The sequence below is a fragment of the Anguilla rostrata genome, chromosome 19 (genome assembly GCF_018555375.3).
Source record: "Anguilla rostrata isolate EN2019 chromosome 19, ASM1855537v3, whole genome shotgun sequence".
Taxonomy (NCBI): domain Eukaryota; kingdom Metazoa; phylum Chordata; class Actinopteri; order Anguilliformes; family Anguillidae; genus Anguilla; species Anguilla rostrata.
The window spans coordinates 5,767,888-5,790,665 of record NC_057951.1 but is presented as its reverse complement, the minus strand read 5'-3'; the positions used below and the strand labels follow the sequence as shown (position 1 = coordinate 5,790,665).

The 22,778-nt window shown below is 46.5% G+C and overlaps 2 protein-coding genes and 1 long non-coding RNA gene across 7 annotated transcripts in view; 2 read left to right on the top strand and 1 right to left on the bottom strand.

Moving 5' to 3' along the window:
• The window catches only part of LOC135245840 (semaphorin-3C-like), a 35,605-nt gene extending 24,600 nt beyond the window's left edge, over positions 1–11,005 (top strand). Inside the window, exons 12-20 of one of the 4 annotated variants that reach the window (XR_010327416.1) lie at positions 63–201; positions 391–613; positions 1,554–1,642; positions 3,191–3,232; positions 3,740–3,897; positions 4,825–4,892; positions 5,765–5,895; positions 7,945–9,800; positions 9,962–11,005. Coding sequence is in view for 1 of the 4 variants with exons in the window: in XM_064319174.1 (XP_064175244.1) it covers positions 63–201; positions 391–613; positions 1,554–1,642; positions 3,191–3,232; positions 3,740–3,897; positions 4,825–4,892; positions 5,765–5,895; positions 7,945–8,358 (1,264 nt within the window). In the remaining 3 variants the exon portion in view is untranslated. Of the gene's footprint in view, positions 1–62; positions 202–390; positions 614–1,553; positions 1,643–3,190; positions 3,233–3,739; positions 3,898–4,824; positions 4,893–5,764; positions 5,896–7,944 lie in introns of all 4 variants that reach the window. The other 3 variants (XR_010327415.1, XR_010327414.1, XM_064319174.1) reach the window with 3 other exon arrangements.
• The window catches only part of LOC135245461 (uncharacterized), a 277,471-nt gene that overhangs the window by 36,211 nt on the left and 218,482 nt on the right, over positions 1–22,778 (top strand). The window lies entirely within an intron of this gene.
• On the bottom strand, positions 11,771–22,050 carry cd36 (CD36 molecule (CD36 blood group)). Its single transcript, XM_064319179.1, has 12 exons — positions 20,329–22,050; positions 19,546–19,706; positions 19,218–19,362; positions 17,544–17,699; positions 17,177–17,268; positions 16,904–16,953; positions 16,008–16,074; positions 15,516–15,703; positions 14,976–15,094; positions 14,347–14,420; positions 13,617–13,671; positions 11,771–12,913 (listed from the first exon to the last, which is right to left on the bottom strand). The coding sequence occupies exons 1-12, from the start codon at positions 20,449–20,451 to the stop codon at positions 12,740–12,742; spliced, it is 1,404 nt and encodes a 467-aa protein (XP_064175249.1). The 5' UTR covers positions 20,452–22,050; the 3' UTR covers positions 11,771–12,739.

The following is a 22,778-nucleotide window of genomic DNA, read 5'->3' as shown; positions in this document are numbered from 1 at the left end:
AGTGGGGTTGTTGTCTTGACGACTGCGCTGCTCCTGGTGAAAAGCGTGTTCCTCCTCCCCAGCTCGGTGTTCAAGGGCTCGGCGGTCTGCGTGTACAACATGGCCGACGTCCTGACCGTCTTCAACGGGCCCTTCGCCCAGAGAGACAACTTCCAGTGGACGGCCTATCAGGGGCGGATCCCCTTCCCCCGGCCGGGCACGGTGAGTCAAGGGGGGCGGGGTTAAGCCGTCCAACCCTGCCAGAGGGTTTAACTGATGGTTAATTGCACCGTACCTGCTGCTATAGTTACGGTTGTTGATAGGCAGGTGGCTCAGCCAATCAGGATGAAGTTGGGCCTGGTTACTGATCCGCCCCCTCCCAACCTCTCTGCCCCCCCCCCCCCCCCTCAGTGTCCCGGCGGAGCCTTCACCCCAAACATGCACACCACCAAAGAGTTCCCCGACGACGTGGTGACCTTCGTCAGGCACCACCCCATGATGTTCAATCCCATCTACCCCGTGAGCAGGAGGCCGCTGGTCGTGCGCACGAACGCCAACTACAAGTACACCGCCATCGCCGTGGACCTGGTAACCGCTACCGACGGCCGCTACCAGGTCCTGTTCCTGGGGACAGGTAACATTTGGGAAAGTCAAACGCTTTGCTTCAATGGCAGGTCTGACCACCGCGTGGCACTACACGAGCTAGTGAAGAGACTTGCACGACAGAACCGCTGTAGAAATCGTAGATACAGACCTCAAAGACGGTTATGAAATCAGCAGTAGCGATTTTTATTTGGAAAACATTTAATATTTCAGTGCATTCAGAATTTGCAAATTCTTCAGTGAAGAAGCTCACTCCTGCTGCTTGCTATCAGATTATGGGTGGATACAGGGGGATTATGGGTGGATACCGAGGGATTGTGGGTGGATACAGGGGGATTATGGGTAGATACAGGGGGATTATGGGTAGATACTAGGGGATTGTGGGTAGATACAGGGGTATTATGGGTAGATACAGGAGGATTGGGTGTGAATACAGGGGGATTGTGGGTAGATTCAGGGGGATTGTGGGTAGATACAGGGGATTATGGGTAGATACTGGGGGATTGTGGGTAGACACAGGGGGATTATGGGTAGACACAGAGGATCATGGGTGGACTCAGGGTGACAGAGGCCAGTATAGACACTCTGCTGTCAGTGACAGGGAGAACAGCTCACAGCTGTGAGTGTTTATGAGTTCCACATTTTCCCCGGATTCCTGACTCCGCGCCAGTGATGTCAAACGCAGGCTTCGGCGCGGCGGCTATTGTTTCGCCGTTTCTGGAGGCTTCATCGGGGATTTCCAAGAGAATGTTCAAATAATGTTTTCTTCTCCCGCTAGAAAGTTCTCGGGCAAACAGACCACATGTCCGTTGTTTTACCTTTTTCATGCACTTCTGTTCCTCAGCTCAGGATTTAAAGACATTTTTCTTTTTTTAAAAGCCTCCTGTCCCTGTAAATGCTATCAAATTAGATTAATTTATCACTAATTGATTCCCTGATTTAGTGACGCGCTTCCGTTTTTTTTTCCTCAGACAAAGGAACCGTTCAGAAGTTGGTGGTTCTCCCCACGAACCACTCCCTGGGTCACGACCTGATTCTGGAGGAGCTGGAGGTGTTTAAGGTCCGAGCCTTGCTTGCTTTCAGTCCACGCACACATTAAAATGCTCAGCTTTCATTTTAACTGTGATCGCATTTAGGCTTTAGTCCGAGAGGGTTCAAATGCGCTCTGTCTTAGGGAAACGTACTCTATCAGAGGGAAACGTACTCAATCAGAGGGAAATGTACTCAGAGGGAAATGTACTGTATCAGAGGGAAACGTACTCAATCAGAGGGAAATGTACTCAGAGGGAAATGTACTGTATCAGAGGGAAACGTACTCAATCAGAGGGAAACGTACTCTATCAGAGGGAAACGTACTCTATCAGAGGGAAATGCACTCAATCAGAGGGAAATGTACTCTATCAGAGGGAAATGTACTCTATCAGAGGGAAATGTACTCTATCAGAGGGAAATGTACTGTATCAGAGGGAAACGTACTCAATCAGAGGGAAACGTACTCTATCAGAGGGAAACGTACTCTATCAGAGGGAAATGTACTCTATCAGAGGGAAATGTACTCTATCAGAGGGAAATGTACTCAATCAGAGGGAAATGTACTCTATCAGAGGGAAATGTACTCTATCAGAGGGAAATGTACTCTATCAGAGGGAAACGTACTCTATCAGAGGGAAACGTACTCTATCAGAGGGAAACGTACTCTATCAGAGGGAAATGTACTCAGAGGGAAATGTACTGTATCAGTGGAAAATGTACTCTATCAGAGGGAAATGTACTGTATCAGTGGAAAATGTACTCTATCAGAGGGAAATGTACTCAGAGGGAAATGTACTGTATCAGTGGAAAATGTACTCCATCTGAGGGAGAACTACTAAGTGAGAGCAGTTTATTTATTAAAATCATAAATGCTGATTTCAGTCCATGAAGGATCTAGACGCGCCGCCGCGAGTCTTTCGGAGAGAGACGCTGCTTTCCGACGCTCTCCGGTCGCGCGACGCAACATCGGTCTGTTCCTCGTTCGCCACGCGCGTTTCAGACGAACGCTTTCGTAAAAAAAAACGGTTCCGGTTCTCCGCGCGGGTGACAGAAGAAAGCGTTTAAAAAGAACGGACGCCAGCGACGTCGGCCACCGCGCAAACGCAAAGGTGCGGACCGAGCCGACCTTTTCTTTCCGGGACAACCGTCCGGGATAACGCCGCGAAGGAAACCTCAGCTTTCGGAAAGTTCCAGGCCGCGTCTGGACATTTTCAAGGAGCGTCAGATTTGGCCCGATGCGTCGATAAACATACTGATAGGAGAGCAGCACGAGTGGATGTTAGAGAGCCGGGGTCTCAAACTCCAGTCCTGGCAGGCTGCAGGTCTTTTTTTTTTGTGAGTTCGCTTTCAATCATTGGCTAATTTAGGTCTGTTTCCAAAAAAATGACTTTAATTAAGCACCGAAGTGCAGGAACACGTCAAAAACCTGCAGACACTACGGCCCACCTGGATTTGAGCTTGCAATCCCTGCTTTAGAACCTAGGTACAGTGTTTTAGTTGGAATGTGCTGCAGTGACCATTAGCCGCTCAGCTTATCTCAATATGTAAGCACACTTATTTCTATTTATGTTAACAGAATGGGGCCCCTGTGACGAATTTAAGAACCTCCCCAAAAAAGGTAAGAGAAGACAATGACCTATCTATGATCATGATGGTTTTCCTTTTTTTCAAAAGATCCATGTGTTTGTGATGGTCGACCTCACAGCTTGCGTTGCGAAGTGAAATGGCACAGGTCGCGTTGAAGATTAAATAGAGAATTGTCTATTGTAACTGAATGAGTACAAGCAGAGAGCATGAGGTGACTGTGAACGTGATAAGTTCATTTTTTGCAAAAAATATGACAGAGCTCCTGGTCTATACAGTGCTTTCTTACGCCTATTTATGAAGTATGTTTTGAAATTTTATGTAAATATTCTTATATTAAGATTGTTTGGTCAAAGTGAAGGTCAAGTCCCGATTGGTCAATTCCAGTTTCCCCATAGTCTGCAATCTGACTAAAGTTTGCACTATTCTGTTGCTGCAATACCTCTTCCTTGCTGCTCTCTATGTTTGGTAGAAGGGATTGTTTTTAACGTTATGACTAATGTCATCGGTCACTCATATAGTTTTAACTTTTTAATTTCAGCAACAGCTGTACGTGAGCTCGCAGCACGGAGTTTCCCAGGTGTCTTTGCACCGTTGCCATGCCTACGGCTCGGCCTGCGCCGACTGCTGCCTGGCCAGGGACCCGTACTGCGCCTGGGACGGCCTCAGCTGCTCACGCTTCTACCCCACTGGCAAGAGGTACGCAGCCTGCCTTAACCCTCACTTCCCCCACAGCGCCACCTACTGGCCGGAGGAATGGAAAATTATTGAATCCCACGAGAGTATTTGCTGAATGGCTGTGATACGTCTGTGCAACTCAACCAAAAGTAGCCTACGCCTACACCATTTTGTTGGATATTATAGGTGCAATTATACCCCATTTTGTAACCAAAAACACATTTTAGGTTATTTTTCAGAGCCAGTCCCACATAACTCACGGTCGACGGCTCGTCCAGTTCTCCCCTTCGTAAGCTGAATGGAAGAAGTACTGAAATACGAAAGCAAATTACAGCCCACTGATGTCACATATCTGCCAATACAGCGACCGGGGTGGTATTTGGGTGATTTCAAACGCCCCCCCCAACCCCCCCCGCCACCTCCACTATTTTATGCACACACCAGCAACAATTCCAGCCTAGAGAAAATGAAGCAGAGTTTGGTTTGGAGTTCGGACGTCTTTTCTTATTGTCCAGGAGGCCTCGTAGCGGTTGGCGCATCGACCGAGCGGAGATTCGGCAAAAAACATTACCACGCGCGTTCGGGCGTGTCCGCCCAGAAAGTGTTGACACAGCCCGCCTCTCGTTCGGGGTGGGGGGGGGGGGAGAGAGCCAAAAAAACAAAGCGAAACCCGGCCCCGGCGCAGGAAATCGAAAAATCTCTCCTTACCTGTCGCAATTAAATCAAGATGTAGAGATTTAGAAACCGCTCGGTGTAAGAACAGAGTGCGTGTGAATGGCCCTTCATAAGCGCTACACGGCTATAAGCAGCATGTAGCGCCTTCATAACCGCTATGCAAACGCAGTGGTTTTAATCACTATGGACGTGCTCTGTAACTGAAGTAGACAAACCTATCTTTGTTTTTGTTTTTTTGGTGTATGTGTGTGTGTGTGCGTGTGTGTCTTGCAGGAGAAGCAGAAGGCAGGACATTATTCATGGGAACCCACTGACACAGTGCAGAGGATTCAACCTCAAAGGTAGGAGACTGAAGATAGTCAGAATGCCGCTGAGATGAGCAGCATGTGTTCGCCATAATGCTGAACGATAAACTGAGGGAAAGTTGTCTGTTAGGAAGCAGGTCACTGAAAATAAGAGAAAAGTATTTGCCAGTCAGCTTGAGAAATAGCAAACAATTAATTTGAGCGAGTAAATACGCGAGCCTTTTTCCATTATTTTGAGTGGCAATTACACCGATGCACATAAATACACACACACACTCACAGAAATCCAGACAAGCATGAACGCAGGTGCATGCACGCACACACACACACACACATGCACGCACATTCACACACACACCCACACACATACAACACATGCACATTCACACACACACCCGCACATACACACCCGTGCACACGCGCACACAAACACAGATGCACATTCACACACAGGCACCCGCTCAAGCACACATACGCATACATACACACTTTCCCGACTATCTCCTCATTCCAAACAGGATAAAAACCGAAACAGGAAGAGAACCAGATCTGTGATCTCAGAGAGGGCTCATTCACTCTATCAGTGGTCCAGAGCCAAAATGTCCGCCCTTTAGCCGTTTTCTGGAACAGAGCTGCCCACCAGATGTTGTTCTTCTCTGCAAATCAACAAATACCGAGTGACACAGACACATGACTATTGGAGCTCCTCAGGCCACACACTGTGATTGGTGCAGCCAAACCGTAAAATGCTTTGCAGAAGGACAACTGTTGAGCTGTGCAGAGGCAGGCACACTGCCCAAGGGCTGCTGTATGATAATAATGATAATAATACTGAAAATAATAATACAATATTTATCATTATCATCATCATCATCATCATCATGGTGGCGGTCGCGGTCTCGCTGTAGCCTACAGGAACGCCGAGGAGACTGTCCAGTTCGGGGTGAAGAACAGCACCACCTTTCTGGAGTGCCTCCACAAGTCTCCCCAGGCCTCAGTCCGATGGCTCGTCCAGAGGGACAGCGACAGAAGAAAAGAGGTGAGCGGGGCGGGGGGGGGGGGAGTCTTTCTTTGACTCTATGCACTGCACCTTAATCTACATTTAATTCACTTTTCACATCGACGTTATTCTACCGGAGTTTGCCAGTGAAGGTATTTTCATCCAAGGTCACTGGATGTAAATGTACAGACTTTTTGGAAAATGTAGTGATAAATATATTTCAGCACAGCTGTGTATTTAAAAATATATATATATATTATGGAATAACAGTAGCAGTAATAAGTCATTTTTTGCCAATATTTTGTGAAGGGTTGATTATTTCATTTCTGTTATTGGTTTGGATCCCACTTCCATATGTGATGACATCACAATATTAATATTGTACAGTAAAGCTTGAACAGGGAGTTGGGTCTGTGTCAACATACAGTGGCCCGTCATTGGCTGGTCACATGAAATAACCCCTGCCCCCTGACTGCCCCCCCCCCCAAAGGCAGTAACGATGAAGCTTTTCCAAAGGGGCTGACATCATAATGAAATCATATTTTTCCCCGAATCAAATGCTCGAATGCATTCCTCATGACTCAGACAGCGGTTTGCGGCGCACGTTCCTGTTATTGACAGGTCTGGGGCTTTGTTGTGTTTCGCCAGGCCAGCTGCCAGAAAGACGAAAGTTTGTACTGAAAATTTTTTTTTTACAGATATTTTGAAAAAAAAAAACATTCCAAAAAAACCTGCTAAAAGGGTACAGAGCTGTACAGAGCTGTTACAAAGGGGCCAACAGCTCTGTACAGTTCATTTGCAGATGTGGCTGCAACAAAAAACCAGTAAATATAGGGGTCGCTGTACCCCCTGGTTCGACACCTTAAATACAGGACACAACATGTAGTCTGAGCATAAGCCAGAACACGTGTAATTAGAATGTTTTTTTTGTCGAGTGATGATAGTAAACCTTAAAATTATTAATTATTTTACAGCGCATGGAGCAAAAAAAAAGAAAAAAACAAGAACCGATCTATTCAGAACGTAACCACGGTGACCCCATACGATTTTTCGGTCCATGTGTTCTTGTTTGAGATGATTTTTTTTTTTTTTTTTTGGGTGGAGTCCCCTTTTGAAATTTGAGGGACGCATTTGGACAGGCGCGCCGCGCAGTGAACCGAGCAGCTGTCCCGTCGAGGAACGCCGGGCGCGCCCCAGACTTCGCCCCTCGCTCGGCTTAGTCATCCTCCGAACAGCGTCCAAAATACGACCCTGAGCGCTCCCCGGGTGTTCTGAAGCGCTCGCGCGCGGCTGTTAGCCGTTAACAAACGGACAGCCTTCTCCTCTGAAAACATCCAAAGACACAGCCCCGATATCTGCGTCCAAATGTTCTATTTACCGCCTGATTCTGATCATTTCCTTCGTAATAAAACTATCTGTCACATCACATGCAGACACATGCCATACCATGCACGCACACACAGGTAATCACACACACGCACATACACACGCACACACAGGTAATCACACACACGCACATACACACGCACACACACGTAATCACACACACGCACATACACACGCACACACAGGTAATCACACACACGCACATACACACGCACACACAGGTAATCACACACACACACACCCACGCACAGGTAATCACACACACGCACATACACACGCACACACAGGTAATCACACACACGCACATACACACGCACACACAGGTATCACACACGCCACACACACCCACGCACAGTAACACACACGCACATACACACGCACACACAGATAATCACACACACACCCACGTTCACTTCGTAGCCTTTAATCCCGCAGTTTCACATACTGTCTACCCTCCAGCTGGCAAAAGTGCAGCGGCCCGCCGTCGGCTGAGCCGTCATCTCGCCAGGGTGACCGGTGAGCGCTCTTGCCGCTCGAGAGCCCGACTCCAACAGCGTTAACTCGACACTGACATCGGGACCAAGTGTTATCGGTTAGCGTTGAAGTAACACCGTTTAGTGTTGAATTAACACCGTCAGAGTTGAATTAGCCCCGTGCAACTCCGCGTTAAGAGTGAACTGTCGCGTTTCTGCCGCTCCGCAGGTGAAGCCGAGCGAGCGGCTGGTCCCCTCGAGCGGCGGGCTGCTGATCCGCGCGGCCCAGCCGTCGGACGAGGGCCTGTACTACTGCCAGACCACGGAGAACGGCTTCCGGCGCACGGCGGCGCGGGTGCGCCTGCGCGTGCTGGGCGACACGGCGGCGGCGGCGGCGCTGGCGGACAAGCGGCGGTCGGCGTGGGCGCTGGCCGGGGCGCTCCACCCCAAGGCGCTGCTCCCGGCGTTCGGCGGCGGCGCCGACGCCCTCGCCCTGCAGCAGTACTGCAAGGAGCAGCGGCAGGCCGACAGGCCCCGCCCCCCGGCCCCGGCCCCGCCCCGCGGCGACCTGGCCAAGCTCAAGCCCTTCCTGGACCGGGGCAAGAGCCGAAACCGGAGGAACCACCACCCTCCCGGGGGATAGGACGCGGGGGGGGGGAGACCAGGGCAGGGGGGCGGGGCCAGGGAGGGAGCGAGGGGCGGGGCTTGAGTTTGCAGCAGCCTATCGGGGGAAGGTCACAGCCACTCCCAGCGGGGATCCAGACACCTCCTCCACCTGCTCCGCAAACTTTAGCAAACCTTAGCATGGAGGAGGAGCGTACCAACGGCAATAGGTAAAAATTCGCTAAAATATATCCTGTTAAAACTACAAAATTTACATACCATTACCTCCCGTGTAATAGCATGTAAATTGTAAGGGCTCTTGTAAGTGTCGATGTACTGAATGCAACAGTCCACGTAAAACAGCACTGAATTAAACACGGGTGGTGGCGGTATTCAGATATGGGAAAAAATGCACGCTAACACGTCAATACGAAACACCAAACACCTCCCAAATAAATGCATCTCAAAACTACAGCCAAAATGGCGGAGGTGTCATTTGGTCTTCTGGTGGCACAGAGGTGTAAACCAATCAGAAAGAGGCCAGTAAACCATGTTACATGTGAAATACATGCAAATACGTATTTCAGGTACTTATATTTCATCCATGGGAGCTGAGTCTTATTGCTTTAATCTTTCCTGTGTGAGGTGCTTATGCCAGACCACTGTGAGAGACACACACACACACACACACACACAGGTACAGACAAGGGCTGTGCGGCCTTTATAAAGCAAGCATAACCACGTGAGCAGGGGTATTACCACTTTATAAAGCAGTTATAAGCAGTTATAAGCACACGTTGTGCTTTATTACGGGTGGCATCGAGCGATACGCTACGTGTTTTAGCGCGCGCAGTTTCAAATCGCACTGTCGCTCTACGTCTGCTGTCACAATGCATCGCCGTTTATGAACCCTCTGTTCAAAGCACAACTGTGCTTCATCACAGTTTTAAAAAAACTGCACCAGCTATATTTTACGAGCATATTTAACGGTTCCTACCGAAGCATTTCAATCACGGTTGTTTTGAACCGCAAGTATACATGCACTCGCATTCATTTTGAACATGAACTGAGAAAATACTACTTGTTTACTAAACTGTAGGGAAATGGGTTCTAAAACTCTGTGAGTGCGTTTTATTTATGTTTGTTGCATTTGAGCGACGTAAATCATAAATAAAAACACTTTTCGGAAAAGCCGTGAACGGAATGATGGCTGAAGCAACGATGTACGTGCGCTGACTGCATCTTTAAAGTTTCCTGAGCAAAGAATACGCAGGGATAATTTATCATTCCTTAATGTATGTGTAGTCATGTGTATAACCGCGGCCTCGAGAATCCTGAAAATTGCTAGCAGTTGGACGTCCGAGACCTTCAAAGATGGTCACAGTCAGCCGTTGCCAGAGATGAGATCAAATTTTCCGACTTTCGTTCCTTGAGCGAAACTATAGCCAAATTTCGTCAACCCAGAGATAAGTTGTCTTTAGGGTGGTATGGCTGCTTAGCTTTAGCAGTATAACATGAGAAGGGTACAGGGTGGTATGGCTGCTTAGCTTCAGCAGTTTGACTTGAGAAGGGTACAGGGTGGTATGGCTGCTAAGCTTCAGCAGTTTGACATGAGAAGGGTGCAGGGTGGTATGGCTGCTAAGCTTCAGCAGTTTGACTTGAGAAGGGTACAGGGTGGTATGGCTGCTTAGCTTCAGCAGTTTGACATGAGAATGGTGCAGGGTGGCATGGCTGCTCAAGTTCAGCAGTTTGACGTTTGATAAAATGAAATTTCGAGATGAGAAAATTCAGGGAACTGGCAAAGATGGCGTCAGACTGAAAAAGAATTGGTTCTAACGAATATCCAAACAGACAAACAGGAAGACACTTTAAAGATGCAGACTTTGCCAAAAACACCACAAACACTGTTTAGATTCATTTTTTTTTTCTGTCAAGTTCATGCAGCAAATACACTCTTAACGCCATTGTATTACTGTTAGTTAAAATATTTAAATTAATTTTGAATTATGAGGTACTAAAGCATATTTCGCCAAAAGGGATTTATAACATATAGCATCATATCAAACTGCACTTTGTCTTGCAATTAAATAGATTAATATTTTGTAAGTGCTTTAATAACTTGCTTTTCCTAATGGAGGAATTTAATGTCTTAAAATGTGTCTGAGGATTGTCTTTCCTTAAATAATTCATCATTTAAACACAAGATTGTGTAAAAATGACATTATTATTATTATTATTATTATTATTAGCACCCAGTTATGCTTGTGTGTTACATTGAAAGATTATGTAGTTGTACAGTCTTGTATGTGTTTTTGTATTTTTGTCTTTCGCTGGCATTTGTGTCATCCAGTCCGATTGTGCAATTAGAATGTATAGTGTAATTATTACATTGCTTCAGATATTCTAGACCATATCTGCACATTGCAGAGAAATAATATTTGTCATTTTTGTTCTTTTTTTTTAATTCACTAAGTACGTTTGCCATGTTAAGTTTGCTTCACTGCAGATTACATGAGTGGGGTCAGTGCGCTTAGGATTAACATTAAGATTTTGATTTAACGGAAAAAAATTGAATCACCTTGAGCAAAATGTCTTGTCCCCAAAAGTTAAAATGAAAAAATGTACAATGTATCTTTATTTATGACTGTAATATGCTGGATTTCTGATAAAAATGTATTAAGAACAAACTGAAACTCTGGTAAATGTTTAATTTGCGGAGGATGTAAGCGAAGAGTCGAGTCAAGACTCTACTTTGACTTGTGAAATGTTGTTCGGCTTCAGAAGTCAAACAGTTAAACTCCCACAGGTTCAATTTTAATTCTGTTCCAGAACGTTCCACGTAGAGGAACCTACCCCTAGATTTTTCACTTGAGCCAAATCAGTTAACTTACTTGCAGTGTAGCTTTGCTAACGTTTTCATTTGAAGCCAAAACTGGTTTTATATTTTGCATAAAGGACTGAGTGTATGCTTGTGAACGCTACTGTTTGAAAGACTAAAATAAATCACTAAAAATTACTGTGAACTCTTAGACAATTTGGTGCATGAAGAAATGTGACCAGCTGCTTTCAATGAAGAATCGTACGCTGCAAAAATCTTAACTTGTATTTTGCAGAGAAGCAAAGGGGAAATGAGTTATTTACCTTAGTTATTTTCATAAGTTAATTTATTTTACTTTTTAAATACACATTCATATTCCTGTGTTTACCCAGTTTAGTTCTATACTACATTATTGCATTACTCAGAAAGTCATTTTTCTTATCTCTAGTTTCCGTAGTACTGTTCATTTTAAGAACAAAATAACAATTAACACAAAAAGTTCATCAGAAATTAAGGCTGGACCTTCCAGTTTCTCTGTGCCAACCGCTATGTAAAATAAAACAATGGCTTCAAGAAAATAAAACAAAAACAAATCCAAGACATGCCGTTTGATACACAAGAAATGACGAATGCAAATACAAAAATTAATAAATTTATGTTCGAATAGGAAGAAGTATGAAATGGCAGAAGCGTCTGGAAACACAAGGAAATCACAGGGCAGATTGGTACAAAAAAAAAAACGCGTAACACTTGAACAGTAAAAGATACATTCAATCTCTTCAATTCTGGAATGAAACAGTGAAAATTGATTTCTGTGCATACATGAAATCGAGAAGAACAGTTGTGGCAGCTGTGGTTTCAGTGTTTTAAAACTGTGGTTCTCAAACCCGGTCCTGGGGACCCCATGTGAATCTTGGTTTTTGCTCAATTAAGGTTGTTGAACACATGCTTTTGTTCTTTCATGGTTTTTTTTTTTCTTTGAACTTTTTAAACACAATGCAGACTTGGCTTATTATTGTTTTCTTTGTCTTAGAATTTTTAATTATCTAGCAACTTTGTTAGAAAATGTACAAACTTGTACTAACTTAGCCTCACAATTAGCCACAAGGTGAATATCAGACTTTTAATTCTTCATTGCGTACTCAGCTGTCTCAGATACGATGTGATAAATAATCACTCAAACCACGAAAAGCTTATTGAGAAAAACAGACATTTCGTTAAAATTCTGGGATGGCAGTTGCAGTTGGAACAAAAATCAGCATACACAGGGGCCACTAGGACCGAGTCAGAGCACCACTGCTTGAAAACCTAAACAGAGCGCAGCTCTGACGTCCTGAAAAAGGTCGGCAGGCGATCGGCTTGGCGGGCGACATTACACCAGCAACAACGGAATCTGAAATAATACGAAATGTAAAGATTTGGAATACGATATCCGGTCAAAGCAGATGTGTGTAAGTGCAACTGAGAGACGGTAGCGGGGGGGTTTTTTTTGCGAACGCGCCTCGCGACCAATTCGGTAATGTCCTCACAGCAAACCCCCCCCCCCCCCACCCCCACCCGTCCCTGGGACTTAGCGGTGAGGCGGCGGCGGCGTCTTCCTCGGTCACACCAGCTTGCTCCGGCTCTTCCTGTGGACCACGCAGGCGGCCACGGCGCAGAGGACGAACGCCACGGTCCCCACCGACAGCAGCGCCACCTGCACCGCCTCCAGCATCTCCACGCGCGACGTCAGCGCCCCCTTGAACATGTCGGCCGTCGCGTCGTCCAGAGCCGCCGTCTGGATTCGGAGCCGGGTGAGAAAAAAAAAAAGGGCGCGGTAGCAACAGAGCTCCTCCAATCCGCTTTCCCCGATCCGCTTCACACGGCGGACCGAATTATGTTGCGTTGTAAAATAAACAAAGCGCACGCACCTTTTAGGTTTTTGGCTGGACCGCAACGGCGGGGCCAGCCCTACGAACGCGAATGTGTGTCACTGACTGACTGACTGAGTGAGTGATGAAGTAACATCATTGGTCGGCCGGAGAGGTCCAGCCATGCACTAGGTTTTGACCTGGTCTTGTTTTTAAACTATGGGGGACGGAAATCACATCATCCTTTTGCTTTCGATTGCCTGATGCGTTCCTTTGAGTTGTATGTATCTTTGTATTGTTATTTTTACTGTCATTATTTTTCATTCATTTATTTTGGTAAAATATACTCTGTGAAATAACTGGGTGTTGCAAAACTGTTTTTTTCCTGGTTGGCGTGCCCTTTTCTCACTTTAAGCACCTGCCCCTTGAACGATCGCCACATGGCCCTCAATGCTAATGTCCTGGGTTTTTCTTATCTAGGGAAGATGAGGTGCATGTATGCTGATTGGGTCCAAATGCGGTGAGGCGGGGTGGGATGGGGGGGTTGGGGATAATTTGGACTTTCGGAAACCCTATTTCCTATACATACTTGGGGGGGGCCCTGTTAATGAGGGAAGAGCTCAAACTCACCTCATTCAGCCACAGCAGGGGGAATATGGTGTAGTCCTTCACCTGCTTCAGCACACTGCAGGGAGAAGAGGGACTTCAATTAGAGAGAGTACATTTGAATAATGAGCAGAGTGAATGATTGAGTACAATGTACAGGAAGTGAGTGCATGATTAAACACAATGTACAAGAAGTGAGAGGATGATTAAACACAATGTACAGGAAGTGAGTAAATGATGGAGCACAATGTACAGGAAGTGAGAGGATAATTAAGCACAGTGTACAGGAAGTGAGTGGATAATTAAACAGAATGTACAGGAAGTGAGAGGATGATTAAACTCAGTGTACAGGAAGTGAGTGGATGATTAAACACAGTGTACAGGAAGTGAGTAAATGGAGCACAATGTACAGGAAGTGAGAGGATAATTAAGCACAATGTACAGGAAGTGAGAGGATGATTAAACACAGTGTACAGGAAGTGAGAGGATGATTAAACAGAATGTACAGGAAGTGAGAGGATGATTAAACTCAGTGTACAGGAAGTGAGTGGATGATTAAACACAGTGTACAGGAAGTGAGAGGATGATTAAGCACAGTGTACAGGAAGTGAGAGGATGATTAAGCACAGTGTACAGGAAGTGAGAGGATGATTAAACACAATGTACAGGAAGTGAGTGGATGATCAAACACAACATACAGGAAGTGAGAGGATGATTAAACAGTGTAAAGAAGTTACTGAGTGTTTAAACGTACTCTATTGTCTTGGAGGGCCCGTACATCATGTTGACCTGAAGTCTCTTGGCAAACCTCATTGTCATCCCGGTGATCTGACAAAGATGAATGCAGTACAGACAAAGGTGAACATGTTTGGCTTGGCACCACACAGCCTTTTCACTCAAAGAGTACAATAAACATTTCTCCACATTTAAAAACACTGAAATATCCAGCAGATGCATACTTGGCAGCATAATTTGAGCTGATGTACTGTGAGGTTTAAATGAGATACATAAAGCCTCAGCGAGTTACTGTGAGCTCAGAGGGCTTACTGTAGGGTTGAATTAGTTACATAAACCGTAAATGAGTTTGTGAGAGCTCAAATGAGTTACTGTTCAGTTTAAATGAGTCACTGTACGTTTAAATGAGTTACTGAAAGCCTAATAGAGGTGCTGTCAGATTAAATGAGTTACCGAAGGCTTTAATTGAGTTACTGTGAGATTAAATGAGTTACTGAAAGCCTGACCGAGTCACTGTGAGTGAACTGTATCTCTTTACTTTTCTGCATGTTCAGCGGTAACCGCTGCGAGTGAAAAGGCTTATTGGGGCGACAGCAGCCACGGAAAGGGCTGCAGAGGTCAAAGGTCGAGGAGCAAAGGCACACTCACGGGTTCAACATCCAGGAAGGTGAAGTGCTCCTCTTCGACGGGGTTCAGACCGAGCACGTCCTGAGTCAGGTACTCGCTGCCGTACAGGAAGTGGGCCAGGGAGATGTAGACGGGCATCCCTGGAGACGGCGAGATCTCTATGGTACTTTTCGGGGGGGGGGGGTCGCTGAGGCACTCGCACACGTCGTTGGGCATCGCCTTTTATCACTTTAGCACTTTTTACTTCCATTTTAAAAAAAAATTTCTCTCTATGTTTGGACACTGCCGTTGTACCCTTTAGCATGGTACTTAGCCTGCATTGCTTCAGTATATAAGTAAGAAATACCTTACAGGACCTTATCGGGTAAAACCTGTCCCGTCAGAATAGGGCTTATGTTGGGCCTTGTAAAATTTGGCCCCTAGCATGCCAGTTGAATAGCCCTGGTCTAGGGTCCCTAATACTGGTGGCCCTCAATTGAATAGCCCTGGTCTAGAGTCCCTAATACTGGTGGCCCTCAGTTGAATAGCCCTGGTCTCAGGCCCCTAACACTGGAGACTCACCGCCCGTGCAGGAGCTGATGTCCAGGACCCCGGCCAGGGTGCAGTTCCGGGTCACCTCGGGGTCGCCGCAGTAGCAGTGGTTGTCTGGGTTGATCGCGGGGGAGGCCAGGGTCCGCGGGTTCAGCGTGTAGCGGTAGAGCTCGATCCCCTTCAGGACCACGCTCCTCTGGAAGTCGGCTGCCACGGACCTGAAACGAGGCGCGTTTTCAACTGGTTTTTACTGCCCCCTGCTGGCCACGCACGACATTACATCTACTGTGCTGCAGACCGGTTAAGCTGTGGTACTAGTGGCCGTATTTCTTTAGATCAGGGGGTTTTAATCTTTTCTGATCCAGAAACCCCCATCCAGGCTGAAAAGCATCCAGGGAACCCACAACATAAGTTAAAAAGGGTTATATTTTAATAAAGTTTTAGATTTTGAAATCTTTACCCAAAACTACAGTATGTGTAGTCATTCCGTCGAGCGTGCGGCTCGCGGTGGAGAGGCCTCACCTGCAGATGTCGGAGGTGAAGAAGTACAGCGGCTTCTTGTCGAGGAACGGCGGGAACGCAGAAGCGTCTGCGGGGGCGAATCGCAGCGGGAGAGATCCGGGAGAAAACCGTTATTTCCCAAAAAAACGTCCGCCGCTTAGCGGGCGTTCTGACATCTCCCCCCCGCCCGCCATTGTCAGAGTACTAGTATCCTCTGTGGCTTCGTTTCAATTGAACGTTCAAAAATAAATCATTTGGGTGTACCTTAGTTATTTTACGTAAGTAAAATACAATTGTTATTCCTTCTCTGGATGTATTAAGGTTTTAACATGACATTTGTACATCCAGAGTTCTCATCCTGTTTGACAGTGTGCAGGTAGTTCCTCACAGATGATGTCGTCCGGAACTCTGCTTTCTGATTGGCGGAAAACGCATTCAGCTGGTGTCCCATGTCGTCCGTACAGGCTACGCCGGCTGTTGTGGTGGCCCGTAAATCTGATTATGTCTCAGTGCAGTGACTGACCTGTACTGTCAGTGTCTGAGGTGGCCAACCGCTGACCAGGTTGTTTTTGTGCTTCGCTTCCAGTAAATCGGGCTACATGCTAGCGTACGTACTGATAGATCATAATCATTGATCATTGCTTGCGCTTGCATGTACCTGCAGTGTACATTTAATCTTGATCTACACTAAGTGCACTTACCTGAACCACTATTAATCGTACAGTATTTGTGTTTACCTGTACCATTAATAACAGTACAGTATTTGTGTTTACCTGTACCATTAATAATAGTAGGGAATCTGTTTTTACCTGTACCATTATTAATAGTACAGTATTTGTGTTCACCCGAACCATTAATAATAATACAGTATTTGTGTTTACCTGAACCATTAATAATGGTAGAGAATCTGTGCTTACCTGTACCATTAATCATGTTACAGTATGTGTCATTCCAGAAGTTAAGCTGCCTGTAAGACAAAGATCACTCATGAATGACAGATCGTTGATACGATCTGTACCATTTTCACGATACAATTTATGAAGTCGTGTGGCGTTTTCTTTCGGTATGATAAGAGAGAGGGCTGTCTTTGCATAACCTAAGCCTAAAGTTGTAGGCCTAAATGGGCAGCTGCAAAGACACACTTCAAATCACCCCGAGCCTCCGATCTTACCGCTTACTGCGTTACCCACCTCTCTCCTCTCCACCTGTCAATCATAGCCACTTTGCCGATGTCGTCCTTCCCCGTGAACACGTTGTAAGGCCCGTCGTAGGTGCCGTTGTACTGAATTAAACGAAGACGAGAGAAGGCAGAGTACAGAGTTCAATTCTTAAACAAGAAGAGGAGACGTTCTATCCTGAGAACCTCATCACTTCGAATGATCTTTTGCAGATGAATAAAAAAAAAAAGATTTGGTTTCAACACATGAAATGCAGGTTATACCAAGCAGGAGATGAAGGGGGGGGGGGGGGGGCGGGGTGGACAGAACATATCTAACTATGGTTTTTTTTTGGCGGGGGAATTCCCCGTTAAACGTGTATTTAGTACGGTTCACCTACCGGATAAAACAAGCCGACCGTTGAGTTCGAGATGGGGTCGAAGTAACCCCACATGAGCTCTTTCACGGTCTTTTTCTGAAAGAGCGAGGCGTTGTGTTTCTTTATGACCAAATTCAGGAGGAAATGGACGTCTTTGGGAACAAGGGAATAGGCACCCTGAAAAAGAAAACAGACACACAAAACAAGATCAGTTCCAAAGAGAGAAATAACAATCCTAAAGTCATGACACCTTGGGAAATGTAAAAATACTTAACGAAGTTAAAGGGCTCCTGTGAGCCCATTTTTAAATAAAGTTTTATGGTGTTCATTAAGTCACAAGACATAGATGTACACTTTCCTTGCCCAAATTTAAAAATGAGAAAATAATAACATTTCCCTTTGATGTAAAGTCAAATATTTCTGAACAGCAGAGCTGGAGGACTAAGGAGACATTTTCCTTCCATAATGAATGAATTTACTATACACACACACACACACACGCGCACACACACACACACACACACACTCAAGCACACTCACATACAAGCACACGCACACACACACACACTCAAGCACACTCACATACAAGCACTCACACTCACACTCACACTCACACTCACACTCACACTCACACTCACACTCACACTCACACACAAACACACACACAAACACACACAAACACACACAAACACACACGTGTTCAGGGCATTCAGGCTCAGGCTGGATAAGGATCAATGACCACACAAAGGCAGTTCACCTTTATTGCTTTAAAGATAATTCTCAGTTATTGCCTGATCGTATCATAAATATAATCAGTCCCGACATTGGGACAGCTATGCCATAAACAATCGTAATAATCTCTCTTCCCATTACCTTTTACCTTTACCCAAACAGAAAACCTCAATAGATTATGTCTACATTGCATTCATTTTGTAGGCGCTCTTATCCGAAGTGACTTAATATCTAAGAGAACATACTGTAAGTGCATACTATATTGAGTTATATTGAACAACAGGGCCTGACCAGGCAAACAAAACCCTGGGATTGCATACGCAATACCACTGAAGTGCTAAGTGCGAGTTAACTCTGCTTACCTGGTACCCTGATACAAATCTGAAACACGTGCAGATAATATCCACGAGCCGTAAAAAAAAAGAAAACCCTCATAAATCCTCATTTGTGTCGGATCAAGCTTACAGCTACTAATGATTTTGGAACGGCACCCGTAGTCTACGGCTGTGGTAGGAGAAGAGCACGTCTCGCCAGTTTCTCTCGGTGATGTAAAATGTGGGACCTTATCGAGAGGGGTGACTTTGGGCCAGACGTGGTGCGCTGCGGTCCGTGGGGCAGCTGACTGTCAGGCTGGGGTGAATTACAGAGAGGATTTTTTGAGGGGGGGGGGGTCTTATCCCAAATTGAGACTTGAACCCCCTGATGGAAGTAAAAACCAAACGTTAGGGGGATTCTAAAATCCTTAGTAACGCTAATAGTACATATTTACGTGCATGTCCCCAGCCTTGTCTGAAGCGAAATTGTACTTCAATTACGAACACCCCTAGGGTGGGTCGTTCCATTTCTCAGCCATTGAAATTGGCTTGACTGAGGATGTACCACAAGATTAAAATTACACGGGAGCCGGGGGGAGCGCTGGTCTCTTTTTCGGGGCGCTGGGGGGGGGGAGGTCACATGACTCACGGCCACTGCGAGGTTGAGGGCGGTGATGGTGTCTTCCTCGGGCCCGACGGACAGGGCCGGCTCGAATATGGCGCCGGCCGGGAGGACGAAGGAGATGGTGTCGTTGTCGAAGGCCGTGATGTTCACTTTGGGCAGGTAGCGGGTCCTGAGGCGGAGGAAACGCGAGGAAGACGAAAGTCAAAAAAACCCGAAAGGCGCCCGCGTTTGCTAAGCGCGCACACACACAAAAAAAAAAAAGTCAGGTATCCCAGGGATTGGATGAGTTTCGCGAACGTCTCTCGCTTTTGGACCCGAGAGGACTCGTCGTCGCGGAGACCGGGGGCGGTACCTGTACGTGTACGGTCCGCGCTGGGCCACCACGGGCTTGGCCCCGAGCTCGACGACCTCGGAGGGGTTCTGCACGTCGAAGAGCCAGAACTGCCGGTACACCGGCGCCCCCGCCGAGACCCAGTTCTCGTAGGCCGTGCTCCCGTTCTCGATGACGGCTTCCTGCGAGGAAAGGAACACTTGCCTCGACCGGGCCTTGGTTCCCGGGCCCGGTCGAGGCAAGGAAGGAAAAGCGTTTGACCTGGACGTTCTTCCGGGAATCAGAGCTTGGTTTTCGCCTAAAGAAGTTGCAATTTTCTCTCTCTCTCTCTCTCTCTCTCTCTCTCTCTCAAATGTGCGTAGTGCCATCTATTGCTCCCAGGAGCTGTGCATGCTAAGTGTTTGGTTGTAAGGGTGTCTGCAAAGGTTCGTACGTTATAATGGAATATATTGCAATGTATTCTAAATTATATGTGTTACCACTATAAAAAAAAACAGAGATTGCAGTACTTCGCAATATATTGGAAAATGTAAGAATTATTGCTGCATCAGATAACGAAATATAATTTTTTTTAAATGCATTGTGGTAAATTATATTTGTCATTATATTTCTCAAGAAATGCACACATTGCACATATTCCAGTCTATTCAATTGCCGTAAAGTGGCATATCCACACCGTTAAAAAGGACAGCTGCGATTAAAATCAGTGTGGAAAATCTCTGCTGTGCGGTTTTAATTGTTTTCCGGCGATGGCAAGTTTACACAAAAAATCGGGGTCCCTGTCGGACCCGCCGGCCAGCGTACCTTGACGACGTTCTCCCGGATGATCGAGTCTCCCACGGGGATCAGGATCCCCCCCAGGACGGCGATCAGCGCCCCCAGGACGGCCCCCGCGATCAGCCCGCACCTAGCGCTGCAGCACCCCATTGTCCAAACTCGCTGTGGTGATGCCGTCGGCGGTCCCGCGGAAGACTGAAGCGGCGGAACTCTGCGGGAGGGCCTTTCCCCCGCGGCCGATCGCGCCACTCCCCCCGGCGCAAAGGTCGGGTCGTAAAAAAAAAACAAAAAAAACAAACAGCCGTGAGATTACTCCCCTTTAATATCGCCCCAGCGCTATCGCGGAGTATTAAACGCACACGCAAGGTTCCAGGCAGAGGGGCAGATAAAGCGGTCGAAACGACTGTAGATAACCGTCTCCGACTGGAACTTTGCTACAGTAACCCCGTTGCCTTCCCTGGCGCGATGCCAATACACTTCGATATATTTGAATTAAATATATAATCCATATTAGAAAATTAAAATGTAAAAAAAATATATACAATAATAAAATAAATGTTTTGACACAAGGCTGACATGTCCAAAGGCAATTAATATTGAACAGTGCAAAACCACTGCTTTATAAATAACCGCTAAAATACTGAAGTGCTTATAAAGCGCTTACAAAGTGCTAGGTCCAAGGCTCGCGTGCAAATTTAGCCTGGTAATAGCTGTAGTAACAGATTAAACTCTCTTTTTGTTCTCTGGGTGGGAGACATCTATCTCCTGCCAGAGGCCAGCGGCTGAAACTCCCATTGCAGGCCCAACATGGCAAAGGCCTTCCTCAGAACCGGCTCAGTCACTGCAAAGCTTACTGTGAAAGTACCACAGCAAGTAGCCATGAATTTTGTAAATCCACAGTCCGTTTTTTTTTTAGAGTGTAGGGAGAGTAGTACAGTAGTACAGTACAGGCATTTATCAGGTGCTCTTATCCAGAGCGACTTACATTGCATCCATTTATACAGCTGGATGTATACTGAAGCAATGCAGGTTAAGTACCTTGCTCAAGGGCACAACAGCAGTGTTCCACCCAGGTATCGAACCTGTGACCTTTCGGTTACAAGTCCAGTTCCTTACCCTCTATGCTACAGCGCCCCAATAGCGGATTGTTTACGGGTCACTGGTATCTTTTGTTGTTCAGTGGATTTGAAGTTCTGGATTTTTCATGAAAATAAAATGGAAAATGTTACTGAGCTGCTCTGCGCAGGTCCTTAGCACTCTACCACAGATTTAATCAGGCCCTAGAGTCTTTCTGCAATTGGTGTGCCTAAAAAGCATTCCTATTGTCCCCCCCCCCCCCCCCCGTTCCTGGAGATATCATGTCCTGTAGGTCTTAATTTCAATCCTTGAAAAGCGCACCTCATTCAACAGCTATCACTGAGCTGCTAATTAGAGTCAGGTGTGCCAAATAAGTGTCGAAATTGAAACCTACAGGTTGAAAGATCCCCAGGAACGGGGTTGGGCAGCACTGCCCTAGCGCTGACACTAGCAACTCTGTATATTAGGAGCGCGCAGAACTCACAAAGCACGCGAAAGCGCCAGACTCGCGCGTTGAGGACCGATATTACGCACGCACGCTCAGCACTGAGAATCTCTCGCCTTTCCGAGAAAAACAAGCGCGTTGGCTTTTCAGCGGCTCTGTGTGGGAACGCGGTCTATTTTTAAAAGCGACAGCAGGCGGTGCTTTAAAAAAAACCAAAAAAAAAAAACCGATGCGTATGCAACCCCAGCGAACATTAATTTAAACCCCCTCCACTCCACGCCCCCCCCCCCCCCGATCGTCAAATCGCCTGTCTCTCGCGCTTAGATTGTGGAACGTGCCTGTGCTGTACAGATCCATATCTCCGAATTACTGCAGGACGCGCCGCAGACGGCTTGGTCAAAGGCCCCCGGTGGCTGTGTGTACACAGACGCGCCGCCAGACGTTTATCAGCGTTATCGGCGCTGAAGCTGCAGAACACGGCTGCGTGCAGATCCAAATCTATGTGGTTTAATAGCCGCTATTAGGCAGACTAAATGGATTATGCTCACGGGCACACGCAGACACACCTGCACTCTCAAAAGCAGCCCCCAGTTGCATTATTGCCCAACACAACGACAGGGATATCAAAACGATGACTCTGTGTGTGTGTGTGTGTGTGTGTGTGTGCGTGCGTGCGTGCGTGTTTGTGTGTTTATATTACATTATATCTTTCTGACTGCTCTTCAGATAGATAGATAGATTACGTTGAGGCGGCACCCTTGCAGCACGACTCGGACGCGGTTTTAATATTTGTTGGTGGGATGTGTTGTCTCAGCCGAGAGTTAAACAGCCTGAAATTTTTTTTTTTGTGTCCCATCTGTGTGCCACAGAGTGTTTTTTTCCTAATCTGTCCAAATGTACCAAAGCCATGACCGATCCTTTCGAGCAGCGCAGAATCTGATCTTAATCCAAATCG

Coding starts and splice junctions, on each gene's coding strand:
- cd36 (XM_064319179.1), bottom strand. CDS start 20,451: ATGGGGTGCTGCAGCGCTAGGTGCGGGCTGATCGCGGGGGCCGTCCTG. Junction 15,095..15,515: donor CATCAGCTCCTGCACGGGCG/GTGAGTCTCCAG, acceptor CGCCGTCTCCAG/GGATGCCCGTCTACATCTCC. Junction 12,914..13,616: donor CCCTGCTGTGGCTGAATGAG/GTGAGTTTGAGC, acceptor CTCCGAATCCAG/ACGGCGGCTCTGGACGACGC.